Genomic DNA, 14,445 nt, shown 5'->3' with positions numbered 1-14,445 from the left:
ATGTGGCCTCAGACTGAAACAAAGTCAAAACTTATCCTTATGCCAAGAAGCTGTTCTTGCCTCAGCCTGACTTCCCCCAGCCCCCCTTCAAGGCTTCATCTTTCCCAACAGCAGGAAGGGCTGGAGCTTCAATTGAGCCTCAGCACTGAAACACATAATCTCATTACAGTCTGGCCCTGTCTGTGATGCCTTAAGCTCTGCCTACAGTGAGCTCAGACAGGAAAGCAGCTGGAAAAGTTGGCTCCATCCTCCCCTCCTCCTGCTGAGATATTCAGAGCTTTGGTGAGAGCAGATAAGAAACAACCAATACCATGGGTTCAAAGCTTTACTGCTAAAACCATCTTCTGACAGAAAACAATAGTACAGTTCTTTGGCCACAGGAAGGCAGGAACTCCTCCTCTGCTCCCTTGGCACCCACCTTGCTCCCCTCCTTCCCTGCTGAACAGCAACAGTTGACTTCCCTTTCTGCCTGAGTGAGCCTCACACAACTCCAAGGCAGCAGTGGATTAGGAGCAAATCCTAGAGAGCTACTACAGTGTCAGGTGCTCCTGAGCCTCCTGCAGGACCACTCTGGAGCCCTGCTGTGTGTTTCAGTCAGACACAAGGGGAACAGTGGAGAAGCACAGGTTTGAATCTTAATTCCCACATTTACACAAGGAATTCTGCAAGTGATTGCCAGTCCCTTGCCAGGAGTTACCTGTATTTGTTCTAGTCAGGGTTCACTGCTTTCAAGTTACTTGTTCTCCTGAGGATGTTTGGGACAAAGAGGAGCCCTGAGGCTCTCTCAATGCTCTCAATGGGAACCAGGAACCGTTCCAGGGGGATTTTATCATCCACGGGGCTGTTGGGCATCACGTAGGAGCGCAACTCAATCTCCCCACTCTCCTTTTCCAAGATGAGCACCTTGAAGAAATGGGTGGGGACAGCCACGTTGTTCTTCCCAATCACCTGGTACTTCACATACATCTTCCCATCGGCCTCCATCCTGCACCAACAGCAACATCCCAGGTTAGCTCCTGCTTTGGTGTCACTCCACCCCCTCAATCCTCCAACAGCCCCTAAGACCCCACCCACAGCAGCTCTGCCTCTGCAACAGGGCTGTAAAACAGCTGGGGCAGAGGCTATGTGACATGGTGAGGGTGAGCTGAGCATTGGGGCTGCTCCCAAATCCCCTCCCTGCTGGCTCTCTTTAACAGACTTTCCAAGCTACTTCCTGCTCCTGAAGAGATCTCAACATGAGACAGCTGCTCTTTGGTGCTATGTGGAGATCTTTGAAAATAAAGTCATGTCCTTAAGTGGAGAAGCAGTCCATGACATTGAACCTGAAAGTTTTATTCTGCAGGGATGGGGTCTGCAGTCTAATCTGGTAATCAGCTAATCTACTAAATTGTTAAGGACTGACAACAAAAACAAGCTGGTTACACTGCAGCTCAGCAATCCCACTTGACTCATGAAATCATCATCTGGATGGGAAAAACATAAACTAATCCTAATCCTAAGAAGGTTCCTTTCCACAGAGCCTCTGTGCACAGCTGGTCTCACCTACTGAGAGGGCCCTTAGCAGACCCCTCCTGGTCCCTCAGCCTGTTTTCCTTTGCAAGCTCAATGCATCTTTTGGGTGCTAGTCCAGCTCAGCTCTTGTGTTTACCTGGGCAGGAAGAGGGGTCCTGTGCAGACGTAGACATTCCTGTTGTTTTTTGCCAAGCTCCTGCAGTACTTCTCAAGGTTATTCCAGGCATTCTGATTTAAATGAGGATTCTAGAAACACAGCCAGTAGTCAGTTGCTGGGGTATTTCCTCACTGTTTAGAGTAACACATCTCACAGAGCCCCAAGCACTTTCCATATCAAATCTCCACTATCACCTCTGCTTTGGGAGCAGTGATGGCCTGGTTTGCACACCCAGGACAGGACCCATTGCCTAAGGCTACAAGTTTTAGCAAGTGTGCATCTAATTGTTTAATTCTGCTCCTGACAGGAGCTGCGCTGAACGGGGTCTCTCTTTCATGGCTTGAGAGGCACACACAGGCAGGTGCATTTGCAGGATCCCTGCTGTTAAATCTATCAGTAAATCGGCACCTCCGAGTGACTCTGACCCCTCTCTGCCTGAACTGCTGCAGGCACAAACACAGCGGCTCTCCCGGGGGTTTCCCTGAACGCGGGCAGCTCCGGCTCCCCGCGCAGCCTCGGGCCGTACCTGCGGGGCGATGTTGCTCAGGTAGAACGTGTCCCGCATGGCCTTCTGGCTCCACCGGTGGTTGGCGGCGGCCGCCAGGTGCCCGCGGTCGAAGCCGCTGCCGCGGTAGTCGGCGTTGGTGGCGCGGTGATATTCGTGCACCGAGTCGTCCTCCTGGAAGTCGCAGGCGGCGCGGTCGGAAGCGCCGCTGAGCGTGTCCCGGTTGAGCTGCTCGATGACCCAGAGCGCGCTGCGGCTCCGCGGGTCGTAGCACAGCACGTAGGACTCGCGGCTCCGCAGCTGCGCCAGCCCGGGCAGCCCGTACTTGCTCAGCTCGGTGCGCACCGAGCCCGGCGGCGCGGGCAGGCTGGCCGCCGCCACGGCGGGCAGCACGGGCAGGCGGGCCAGCAGCCCCTCGGCCGCATCGCCCCGCTCCGGCTCCCGGCGCTCCCAGCGGGCGAGGGCCGCCCCCAGCCCCGCGCCCACCGCCAGCGGCAGCACCCACCGGGCCCGCAGCATGGCCGTTCCACCGCGCGGCCCGGCCCCGCCTTAAACGGGCCGCGGCCCGGCCCCGGGCGGCCGCGCTGCGCCGGCGGCATCGCCGCTTTAAGGGGCAGCGCGCACAGCGGGAGCGGCGGGCGCGCCGCGATCCCGGGGCCGCTGTCCTGGGCAACGGCCGGGGACACGGGCACCGGGACACCGGGGACACCGGGGACACGGGCACCGGGACACCGGGGACACGGGCACACCGACACCGGGGACACGGGCACACCGACACCGGGGACACCGGGGACACGGGCACCGGGGACACGGGCACCGGGGACACCCGCGCCCACCGCCACTCAGAGCGCTCGCACCCGTGCCGCGTATTCCTGGGGAAGGCAAAGCAAACCCATGGCGGAAAGGAGAAGGCGGTGGAGAAGGCGGTGGAGGAGCCGGGCGGGTTCCCCAGGGCTCTCTGTCACACCTACGGACACCGCAGAAGGGGCTGGAGCGGCCCCAGCTCCGACTCACACCAACGGGAGAGGTTTGCACAGACATCCGTTTAGTTAAAGGAAACCTTACAAAAATAGTGTTTGAAAAAAGAAGGAGTGATGAAATGTTCACTACACCATTTTCTGGCAGTTCTTCGCAAATAAAGTGGGGGGGAAAAAAGTGTTATCTGTTCTTTTCTTTGGGGAAAGGGCATTTTAGAAGACTGCCCCAAACAGCTACAACTAAGACACTGATATTCCTTCGGGAAAAACAGCCTCTGATTCCCAACACCCCAGATTCCCAAAACAACTTCTGGCCTTCACTCTGTTCAATGCCGAAGTGTGAATCGTTCTAGGTGGAATCACAAAATTCCAACTCAAAATCAGTCTCTCGAGCGACCACCACCAGCAGCTTGATCCACCTCACTGGCAAAGCCACCAAGTTCTACAAAGCTTGAACTCCAGTGAGGTGCAGGTAGAACAGACCTCTCCTTCCCAGGGAAAGCTCATCTCTTCCCAAATCCAGGAGTGTCCTGATTTCCCTCCCAGCTGAAGGTGATTTCCCTTTCCCCTGCCTGGCAGTAGTCCTGCCTGTGAGGAAAACATGGTAAGACCCATTTAAACATCCTCTGTTCAAGTCCCTGTGAGATAATGGGTCCCCAAGGCACCCCAGACTAACACCTCCCACCCTAAATATCAGCTCTTTCAGCAGGTCAGGACTGTAAGAAACCAGAAGCAGAAACATCTCAAGGCTGGAACAGGTGTTACTTGGTCACACAAGTAAGGAAACACCAGTTAAGTATTGTCTCACTTCAAAAACAAGAAAAATGAATCACCAAAAACCTTGAGGAATGAAGCCAAGGGCAACACGAGGAGATTCAAAAGCTGGTAAAAGGTTAAGACTTTCTTTTGTCCCCTCAGAAAATCTGGTTTTGCTCTTAAAGAACAGAGAAAGTCTTGGAATAAAGAAATAGATGTCCCAAGACAATGAAAAGTACCACTCCTTTCAACAGCAGGACAGAAGTTCTACCACACAGGAAGGAAATAAGCAGAATATAAACCAGCTTTTTATGTATGGAACAGCCTGTCTGGACGTTTCAAAGTTGTTGCAAGCTCTCCCCACGGAACTCAATAGGTTTGGCAGCCATAGTTTGGATAAGGCTACAGAATTTATCCCAGAGATCCTTTCCAGCAGCCAAATCTCTCACTGCATCCCTTTAAACCACTGCAAACTCCTTCCAAAAGCACTCAGGGTCACCCCCTGAAGCAAGGTGACAGAACACAAGGCCTTGCACACCGAGGAAGGGAGAAGGCAGCACCACACCTGTGCTGCCACCTCCCCTGTGCCTTCCCCAGCGGGATGGTCACCCCCAGGGCCCAAAGCTATGCTGGAAACGTGCACAAGCTCATTTCCAAGTAATGCTTTCATCCTGATTTGCCTGCTGCCTCCTCAGGTTACTTTAAGGAGACTTCCAGCTGCTCAGAACAGGAACACTCATGGATGGTCCTGTTGCCAGTAAGAAATTCCAGCACAAGGAAACCCTGCAGGTGCCAGGGGAACCCAGAATGAACAGCCCAGCCAAGGATTCAGGGAGATGAGAGCAGAGTTTGTGCATGGAATGGGAAAGCTGCAGTATTTATAGCAGTTCTGAGGCAGAAGTGTTTGGAGCAGGTACAATTCTGCCTCCCAAGAGTGGGGCCCTCTGGTTCTACATTTGTACAGAACCTCCCAGGTGGCTCTTTGACCACACCAGGTCTGGCCAAAAGCCTCCCTAGTGCAGGTACCCAAGGGCTGATAAGACCACGTGGAGCAGCTCAGAGAGAACATCCACCCAGTGGCCAGAGCAGCCCAGGATGCTCCACCACAATGCTGCCCTGGTCTACCTGTTCCATTTTTCTTGGAGGAAAACTATACCCTCAAGAAAAGATTGCAGCAGAGAGGGATGCTGTTGCCACAGGTATTAATTACAGATTGCTTTAAACCTTAAATTGCTCTTGCAACACAGCAGCAACACATGGCTGCACAAGTGGTACTTGAGCATCTTCTCAAGAGGCAGAGATTGCTTGGGATTGCCAATAAGAACATGGGAACGTGCACCAACCTGTCCTGCCATCTCCCCACACACCTTGGTGAGAATTACAGCAGCCTGTGAAGGCCTTCAGTGAAGGAAATAACACCAGGAAAAAAAGCTGAAGGCTGCCAGCATCCCTCCTGCTAGGGCAAGTCTAGGCCAGCAGCAGCTTAAGCAGATCTAACAAAGACTGACTGACCTTTAACAAATCAACACCCATAAATACCAAAGACTGCAGTGTCCAACAGCAGAGGTGAGCCAGCACAGCACAGAAAGAAAGGGAAAAGCACGTTGGATTAGTGTTCACTCAAGAGCTTCTGCACCACACAAGCACCTGGGTGCTGGCAGTTTCTGAGGATTAGGGTTTCTGCTCAGCTCAGCACTGTGCAGCTCAGCAGTTCTCCCTGTGGTTTGTCTCAGTCCCTGTTCACCTGAGCCCACTGGACCATATCTGAAGTGCAGCCGTTTCCCCTCTCAGGAGGAACAAGTGTCCAGCTCAGGACTGTGACTCCAACAGGACCAGGACAGAACAGTGGTCAGCCCCAGCAGTCAGCTCATGACAGATGCCTCTGTGCCTGCTGGATTGTGCTAGAGAAGGACTCTTATTGCAGATCAGAACTGTCTCTTCCTGGCAAGAAGTACTGTGAGACAATAGCAAGGTTACCGTGACCAGACCTTAATGGGAGTAGTATTGTTTAAGCCACTGAGGCAGAAAACTCCAGTTGTGTGCCTGTATAAATCCCTAAATAATCTGTCTTCATTGCACATGATTAGGTGTCCATTTCTTGTGTTTCAGAATCCTGATTGTAGCTGGATATGCTCCAGTTCAGAGCAGCATGAGGCCTCCCTGCTCTAAGGCTGTGTGTAGTAAGGCTTGACTTGGAACTACACTTCATAGGGGGGTTAAAACCACCACAATGTTGCTTTCAAGGACACCTCGTTGATAAGGCAGTTCTGGATTCAGGCAGTTTGAGTGCACAAAGCCACCAGCTGTCACCGTGTCCTCCCACCTCAGCTTCCCAAGTCTCTTTCCCAGTCAAAGGAGTGCAAACTGCCAGGTGACCTTCACCAGAAAGTGATGCAATCTTCTTCTTCACACACCTCAGGGATGGCCAAGTGCAGACACAAGAGAGGAGAATCCAGAATCCACTTGAATGGCAGAATGGGTGACTTCACTGGAATACATTCTATTCACAGGAGGAAGATCCTTCTATCCTCACCCACCAAAATTCACTGGACTTAAGTCTGTCCTTTCCCCATCAGAAGTTACTCCGTGTGTTACTTCCACGATACAGGAGTCCATCCCTTCAGGGATATGCAGACAGAAGGTTTCTTTCTCCCCAAACTCAAAGTCATTAAAAAAAGATACAAAGAACTGCTTTTGGCAGCAAAGAGGCATTTGAGATGTGGAAAAATCTGGAGTGCAGGACCCAAGTAGATAGGGAAGTAATCAGTCCTTGACCTAATAATAAATAGAGTAGAAGTCTTCAAGGTGGCCAGTAGTTCTAACAAAACCTGAAGTCTTGCAGAGACCAGTAGGAGCTTTAGTGCAGCACACTGCAAGGGGCCATCTCCCAAGATCCACTGCCACACAGTTCTCTGACACCTTTTGTTAGGCCCATGGACTATTTGGAATCTTGAAGTTCCTTTGCCTTCTTCAAAATCAGATGAACATCAGAGATAGGATAATCCTATGGCAAAGGAGCAAAGGCAATTCAGTGACTTCCCAGCATTCTCGATACAGATTGTTTTATTTAAGCAAGGCAAACCTTGACAACAAAGTTCTTGGCCTATTATAACACACAGCCACGTTCAGTTACTCCTTTAACAGCTACAGTTTCCTGTTTTGTAACTGATCAAACTTCAACACCCTTCCAGAAGGTTTGTTGGTTTTTTTTCACTTTGTCCTCCAAGGGCACAGTAACCTGGCCTGACACAGGGCTCTGTCTCATGCCAGAGAGCCTTATCAAAGCCAGTATCTGGCACAGCCCAAAGCAGGAACTGGCAGAACGCGAGATATCCAACTGTGCATTGCAGGCGTTTCCAACCTAAGGCTCTCACAGATCTCAGAACTGAACAAAACCCTCTGGCCAAAAAGTTTAGCAGTGTTACATAAGATTTCACATCTTTGCTTGAAATGATTAAATTTTGTTTCTGCAAACCAAAGGAACATTAGAAACCTCCAATCTATGATAATTTCTCTGTAGGGTAGAAAGGGTGCATGTGCTAAAGACTCCCACTGATCCCTGCAGATTTTCCTTCAAGCAAACATCACAAATGTGGTACTTGTCTTGAACCAGGCATACTCTCCCACCCTCTCACATACTGTCATCCTCTCTCACAGCACTATTTTAAGACTTTTCCAATTGCTCTCTGCACCCACTCTATTTAATTCTTACCTGTAGCAGCCTCATGTTCAGAGTGAAGTCTCCTTCCAGCAACTGATCCCGGATGAGTCTGAAAGATGGAAATTATTCCAGCTACTTTTGACTGTTTACAAAGAAACTTTAAACCCGATAACCTCTTCACCAGATGCCCTAACACGTGCCTAGAGAAGACTCCTGGATCCATGGAAGAGAAGAAGAGGAAGGCTGTGTGTGTGTACTTACGTCAGCATGGCACAACAGACGAGCAGGAGGAAATCGAAGCGCTTGTCGTCAGCAAAGAGGGAGTCCCAGATGCGGATGACATCTGGCAGCAGGAACTCTTGGGACAAGAGCAACGTCAGCCAGCGGAAGGCAAAGAACTGGGGTTTGATGTTCTGTTCTTGCTGTCAGACAGGCACCAGGCAAACAATGAGTACGTGCTCCTGGTCAGCTCCCTACAGGCAAGAGATGCACCCCATGTTTCCATCCCTGTCTCCTCCCCAGTGCTGCTCTAAGCTCCCAGCTCATCCTGCAGCAGCAGGAAAACCTTTGCATCCTTTGGAGACTCTCCCATTCAACCCTGACTGAGAGATTTTCAGTGCAGCCACACTCCACACCTCCAGCCAAGTCAGAAAATGCTCCTCTATCCATCCACAACGTGGAGTAAAGGAAGCTTTTCTCCCTAAAGGCTCTATTGTGTTCTGTTAAACCTGCCAAGTAATTTTAAAGTTCCCATTTCAACAGTATTTTATCTGCAAAGCTGCAGCCCTCCCCCACTAGCACAGGCACTGTTTGTCAGGATTTCCTCTCCTTTCCAGAACCCTTGTATTTATGAAAAGCTTTACTATTCACAAAGATAAACAAAGATGGAACAGAGTTCACACCGATGGGTGGTAAAACATGCTGTAAGCACCTTTAGCCTGAAGTTTTCCTGTTTTCTGATGTTAAATCCAACATAGCCTAAGTTTAACCAAGGTCAAACAAGCTCAGGATTCTGCTGATATTCTTAAGGACCAGCTGCTGCATGGCCAAGACCATTTCCTGCCAGCCAAACATTAAGCAGTTTTTCTCCCCAGTGGATCTGTACCAGCCAGCACTCTGGGCTGTGTCACTGTGTGGACAAACCCTCTTCTGGATTATAGAAGAAACATATCCTGACTTTTCTAGACGGAAAAAGACTTCAGTGTAATTTGGTCAAGGTTGCAGTAAGAATAGCTTTCCCTTCCAGTCTCCTTGCACTTTCACACCAAATGGACTATCAGACCGGAGATGTTTGTAATGAAAGCTGCCTTCTATGTGTTCTACAAAACTCACACAAACCCAAAGCAGCTGAAAACCTTTGAATGAAAGGGAACAGTATAATTTGGCCAGTGGGATCATCCAGCTCACTGGATTTCACTTCTCCTTTGGAATGTGCTCCATGGAGTTTAAGTCAGTGCTGTCAGGGCAGCCAGTGGCAATAGAAGTGTGTGTGTGCAGTGTGGGGGATGTTTTTTATTTTGTTCTTAAAAGCAGAAACAATTTCTGTAGCCTGGAATGCTGAAGAGCTCTACAGCAAAACTCCTGTTTTGATGTCTACAAGAGAGTAAAAACTCTAGCTCCAGCTCTGCAGGTGACCAAGGATCATGGCCAAGCCCCTTCAGCCTCCCAGCTGGCAGCTGTGCAACAACCACAGTTTGCTTTCAGAGGCAGGCAGGGGAGGAAGCTTTGCTGTGTCAGCTCACTCTGGGCTCACTCTCAGGAGAGGCTGTTTCAGCTCTCAGGTAAGAGTCTCTGCCCCACAGGCAAAGCCTTTCATACACTCTGTGTTCTACTCAAGCAGTTTAACAAAACCAACATTCACGTGCACTGTTAAGCCACTTCTCGCATCCCACCCAAGACCCAGAGAAACACCTGGCTCCTCACCAGTTTCAAATACAGCTCCACATCTTTTTCCTTCAGGGTGGAGTACACCTTCTCCATTTTGTAGGTAATACCACACTGAGAATCATCCAGGCTCTTAATGAAGTTGTCCCGAATTTCAGCCATTAGATTGGTAAAGCAGAAAAATGTATCTGCTTCAGCATGTTCTGGGGAAAGAAAAGAAGAACATGGGAGAATAGAGGAAGCCTCACTGAGAGAGGAACAGACCTGTAAAATTGTCCTTGTTCCATAATCTGGTTGCTGTACTGGATCTGAGGAGTAGATCCCACCAGATCTTGACTTGCTTGGTCTGGGTCAAAACTAAACAATCTTTTTTTTAGGTTTTTTTCTAAACTAGAAACATCTACATAGCCACAGCAGATACTATCCCTGTGTCCAACACAAGGTCTTCGTGACATGAGGTCACAAAACAGTTATCTATGCACAAGAACATAATCTGCCACCAGCACACACCCTCAGAGCTCCTGTGAAGCAGAAGCAACAGGCAAAGTCCTCCCTTTCAATTTTTTCCTTACCATCTATATAAAGTACAAGGAAACAAGAGCTTCTAAGGGAATTTTGTTTAATAAATAAACAAAAAATGCTCAAAAATCCTCACTTCCCATGTCCTCACCACTCCCAGCCCATTCAGCTCCCACCAATTCCCCAAAACTCCTCAAGCCACGCAGCAAAGTCGCAGTACCACGGCCACTGCTGAGCAGTCAAAAGGCTTCCTCACCTTTCCATTCACTGTTAGGGTCTGTAGCAAAGGTGTAGTAAAGAGGCCCCACGATTTCATTCATGCCCTGGACATAGGCTATCCCGGGGTTCAGCTTGGCATAGATGAACAGGATCCTCTCCACCACTTCCCAGTGAGCTTCACAGCCGTTGGGCAGAACTTCGTACTCGCTCAGAGAGCTGGGGGCGCTTTTAAGAGGGGAGCTCACCTGGAAAACAAGGCTGAATCAGGACAACCAAGGGGCACAGATCCCTTAGCACATGTGCCAAGCTTGGCTTTTAACACACATAGGCCCCCCACAAGATCTGGGCTGTTTATACCACATAAGCCAAGACAAGCAGCTCCGGGAGCACACAGACAGAGAAGTCCTGGTGCTGGCTGTCCCTGAAGAACAAAGTCTGTGCAGCAATGCACAGTTCCTTCTGAATCATTGCACCACATGATCTCACACAGTAAAAACCACAGCAGTTCCACTTCTTTGTCAGTAGTACAAGGGAAGGGTATTGAGAGTTGTGGGAGAAACCACCTTCCCCAATAGCACGTGTGCTGTAACACTCACAAAAGGGGAAAGAGACTGCACATTTTAACAGCTACTCTGCTCTTCTCCTAATCCCAGGTCTGAGATCCAGTTCTGGAGGACTATGGAAATTTGTAATAAACTCATAGTAAATTAACTCTTCAGTGTTTTGTTGCCATACAGGAACACATATGTCAGGCATAAAATAACTTGTGACTACAAATTCTACCAGAAGTCAGGTAAAAACAGTCCTTAAAATTAAATACACCTATAATTCCCTACAGTCTGTCAGGCACTTCAACTGATTCCACCATGTCCAGCCCCCAGAATGCTGAGTATCTGTTGGGGTGTTTCCTTAATTCCACTGCACAAGCAGAAAGCAAAACAGAGAACAGCCCAGGAATCGCCCTTCCCTTTCCCAACCTGAGACCTTGCCCTGTGACAAGGACAGCCCCAACCCAGAGCTCACATTTGTCACCCCACTGCGGTTTCGTGCCACCGTCTGCGACTTGAGCGTGGTCTGCTCCACGCGCCTGCGCAGCGTCTCAAACTCGTTCTGGGGGTCCAGGATCAGCAGGCAGGGATAATCCGTGGGGCGCTGGAAAAACGCCATGTCAGGGTACAGCCTCCTAGGATGGACACAGCAGGAAATCAGGGACAAGAAGGAAGTTCGTGCCCCATGTTGAGTGAGAGGTTTAATATTAAACTTCCTTTTCAAAGTACAATTTGTTGACCAAAGCGCCCGGGTTCAGAATCTGAGTGGTTGTGCCTCACACACCTGACATCTTTGTCTATCTGGAGGAGCACTTCATTATCCTTGAAGTAAGTGTTCCATCGACTGTCTGGGTTTGGATTGAGAGGCTGAAGAGAGAAACAACAGAAACAGAACAAGCGTGTTTCACACATATCAATATCCTCAGTAAACATACAGTGATTTAACATTTCTGCTGTCACTCTGCCATCAGCACAATCCGAGCACATCAGGGTCATTTTTTCTCTCACATTTTGGTCCTTTTCACTCATCTCTTCAAGAGTTTTTTCCCAAATCAGTTTTTTTTTTCCTTCTGTTAACAAGGAAAAAAAACTGACTGCAGCTCCAAACCTGTACCATGGAGATGGTATTTAGACTTGGGGTAAGAGTTATCCACCCACCCAGCACTTTGATGCTGTGGTTCTTCTCTCCACACCAAGATCCACACAAAGTTAACAACTAACCAAGGAAAAAACAACAAGCTACATTCCAAGGGATTCAGAGATCACTGTGACCTGCCTGTGTGGTTTTACAGACATGCCAATTTTACACCACCAAGGCTGCAGAGATCACAGTGGGGCAGGTGACTGCAGGGGAGTGAACGCTCAGAATGGTCATGGGAGCAGCTGTATCATTTTACAGTCTCTTCTGATCAGTTACTTCACTCACTCCTCCCACACACACACTCCTAACAGCACTTTCAGAGAAGGAGAAAGCCAAGGCATGCAGGAAATAGTCTGTTAAAAAAAAAAAACAACCCAGCAGCATTATCAGAAATAATCAACTCTCCCACCTTCCACACCAGCCCAGCCTGACTCTCCTGCTTCTTTTCTATCCTCTGCTCCAAATCCACTCATGGACCCAAATTCCCAGGGGAGCATCTCATGGCTCCAGGAACCTCTTGTGAGCCTCTCCCTTTCCCTAGGAGACCCATGGGCTGGGCAGGCAGCCCCAAAGGGCAGGAGGAGGGAAGTGCACAGCTGGAAACAGCTCTCTACAGAGCTGTTGGTGCTTTGCCAGTAAAACACATTCAAGGCAAGCACAACAAAAGTGCCAGGCTGGCATCTGGGAACCATCTCCCCCCTTGGCAGGGCAGAAGAGTTGGGAACAGAGCCAGGAGCAGCCCAGGGGGCCAGAAACTCCCCAAGGAATTTTCTGCAGCACAAAGGCTTAACAACACTTACATGATCCTCTAAGGTCACATCTTCCCGGGAAACACCCAGGTTGGCCTTGGCAATCCCAGGCTGGATAATCATTTCTTTTAGGAACTGGGAATACAGATCCCTTAAAGAAGAAAAGAGGAATTTGAAATGAGAAAGATAAGGTCAAGGTGAGCACACAGACAGAGCTCAAACAGATGTTTCTGCCCCACTCTGCTCAGCTAGAAGGCATCTGATTTTCTCTTCAGTGTAATTGAAGGGGTCAGTCCACCAGGCAGAAGGGAGAACAGCACATTACACACAAGAACAATTTGTTTTATGAAAGTATTTAATTATTTAAAGCCTATTCTTCTTCTCTGCAGATATCTTTGAAAATAAAGGGACAAGTACCAACAGCCTCACCTCTGTTTCTTCAGCAAAGAGCTCCATAAGGCTTTCTCTAAAGGGAGGTAGTTCAGGAGTATCTGCACAGGAAACAGATGAACAAGAATTAGTATTCTATGAGCTGTTACACCTACAAGATGAGCAAAGCAAACCCAGTGGCTCAAACTGGCTCTTGGAAAATACTGGGATTTCTCTCCAGGAAGCCAAATACTTTGCTAAGCAACAGTCAGGAATATTTCAGGGACTGGCTTTCCACACAGAACTATTTGTAGGACTGATCAATAGCTAACCTGACCAAAATGCACTGCTTGCTTAAAACTGAGGCTGTTCACATGCAAAGTGCTGATCTCTACAAATTACTGCTGACTTCTAGCGGCTTTTAAGCTCTGGCTTTATTGTTTGTTTACAACTTCAACCGCCAAAAAAGCACTATGTGTACTTAATCAACCCAAAGCATCACTCCCAAGAAAGAAAAGCGCCGCAAGCAAAACCCACCTTCCAGCACAGGCAGCGCAGCCCACCATCAAAGGGAATTCCTGTGGAACACCGGGCAGAAAAATAACCACGTTAGCCCATCTCTCATCGCGGCTTGCTGATGTCACCTCACAAACAGGCCTGGCAACACTTTTCCTCCCCGAGGGGCACGGGGAGGAAGCACGAAGCTTCCCCAGGGACACTGCTGGGGCTGTCCAAGGGGTGATCTCCCAGGGGACAGCCCGAGCCAGGCGGCACCAGCCCGGGGCGCCGCCGTGCCCGGAGCCCCCTCCTCCCCGGCCCGGGGCGCCGCCGTGCCTGGAGCCCCCTCCCTAGCCCGGGCCGGTCCCCGCAGCACTCACCGCTGAAGCACAGCTCGCGGAGCTTGCTCAGAGCCACCGTGGGTTCGCCGAGCACCTCCTGGAAGTCCGCGATCCTGAGGGGAGCAAAGCCGCGGGCGACATCAGGGTTGGTACAGGCAACCCGCGACCCCCCAGAGCCCCCAACCCCTCAGAGCTCCCAATTCTCGAGAGCCCCCAGCACGTGCAGCGCAGCCCCGGCAGGGTGGGGAGGGGAAGGACCCCCGTCCCTACAGAGACCCCGACACCAACCTGCTCTGGTGCAGCCGCGACATGGCGGCCCCGGCGCCCCTTCCCCGCGCGCCGCATAAACGCTCCGGCTGGAAACGCTGCCCGGGGAGGGGGATGCGGGACGGGCCCCGCCCTGCGGGGGCGTGTCGGAGCCGCCCGCTCCACACGGACCCTTCCCTGCGCTAAGCCCCGCCCCGCGCGCCCCAGGGCGCCTTTCCTGAGCGCCTGGCCCCGCCCCCTCAGGACAAAGCTCCGCCCCTCTCAGTTCCGCCCATTGTACCAAGCCCCGCCCCCGCTGCTTCACAGGCCGGTAAGCCCCGCCCCCTGTCCTCCTCGGGGCGC

The 14,445-nt window shown here is 50.6% G+C and overlaps 2 protein-coding genes across 2 annotated transcripts; both read right to left on the bottom strand.

Moving 5' to 3' along the window:
- Positions 1-311: 311 nt before the first annotated feature.
- Positions 312-2,751, bottom strand: ENDOG (endonuclease G). The gene is made up of 3 exons (XM_036393913.2): positions 2,196-2,751; positions 1,649-1,758; positions 312-985 (listed from the first exon to the last, which is right to left on the bottom strand). Exons 1-3 carry the CDS (start codon positions 2,691-2,693, stop codon positions 709-711), a joined length of 885 nt encoding a protein of 294 aa, XP_036249806.1. The 5' UTR covers positions 2,694-2,751; the 3' UTR covers positions 312-708.
- Positions 2,752-3,894: 1,143 nt separating this feature from the next.
- TBC1D13 (TBC1 domain family member 13) lies at positions 3,895-14,228 on the bottom strand. The gene is made up of 12 exons (XM_036393999.1): positions 14,125-14,228; positions 13,876-13,949; positions 13,535-13,575; positions 13,058-13,119; positions 12,680-12,779; positions 11,523-11,605; positions 11,214-11,373; positions 10,228-10,435; positions 9,492-9,655; positions 7,830-7,990; positions 7,620-7,677; positions 3,895-6,911 (listed from the first exon to the last, which is right to left on the bottom strand). Exons 1-12 carry the CDS (start codon positions 14,145-14,147, stop codon positions 6,846-6,848), a joined length of 1,200 nt encoding a protein of 399 aa, XP_036249892.1. The 5' UTR covers positions 14,148-14,228; the 3' UTR covers positions 3,895-6,845.
- Between the last annotated feature and the right edge of the window lie 217 nt (positions 14,229-14,445).

This window comes from Molothrus ater, chromosome 20, assembly GCF_012460135.2.
Source record: "Molothrus ater isolate BHLD 08-10-18 breed brown headed cowbird chromosome 20, BPBGC_Mater_1.1, whole genome shotgun sequence".
NCBI lineage: Eukaryota > Metazoa > Chordata > Aves > Passeriformes > Icteridae > Molothrus > Molothrus ater.
This window is presented reverse-complemented; position numbering and strand designations above follow the sequence as displayed.

What these genes read in the sequence shown, in the direction of transcription:
- ENDOG (XM_036393913.2), bottom strand. Translation starts at nt 2,693, where the DNA reads ATGCTGCGGGCCCGGTGGGTGCTGCCGCTGGCGGTGGGCGCGGGGCTG. An exon ending in TGAGCAACATCGCCCCGCAG is followed by an intron (nt 1,759 to 2,195) that starts GTACGGCCCGAG and finishes CTGTGTTTCTAG; the next exon opens with AATCCTCATTTAAATCAGAA. An exon ending in GGACCCCTCTTCCTGCCCAG is followed by an intron (nt 986 to 1,648) that starts GTAAACACAAGA and finishes CTGTTGGTGCAG; the next exon opens with GATGGAGGCCGATGGGAAGA.
- TBC1D13 (XM_036393999.1), bottom strand. Translation starts at nt 14,147, where the DNA reads ATGTCGCGGCTGCACCAGAGCAG. An exon ending in CAGATAGACAAAGATGTCAG is followed by an intron (nt 11,374 to 11,522) that starts GTGTGTGAGGCA and finishes TGTCCATCCTAG; the next exon opens with GAGGCTGTACCCTGACATGG. An exon ending in ACCGCAGTGGGGTGACAAAT is followed by an intron (nt 10,436 to 11,213) that starts GTGAGCTCTGGG and finishes CTTGTTTTCCAG; the next exon opens with GTGAGCTCCCCTCTTAAAAG.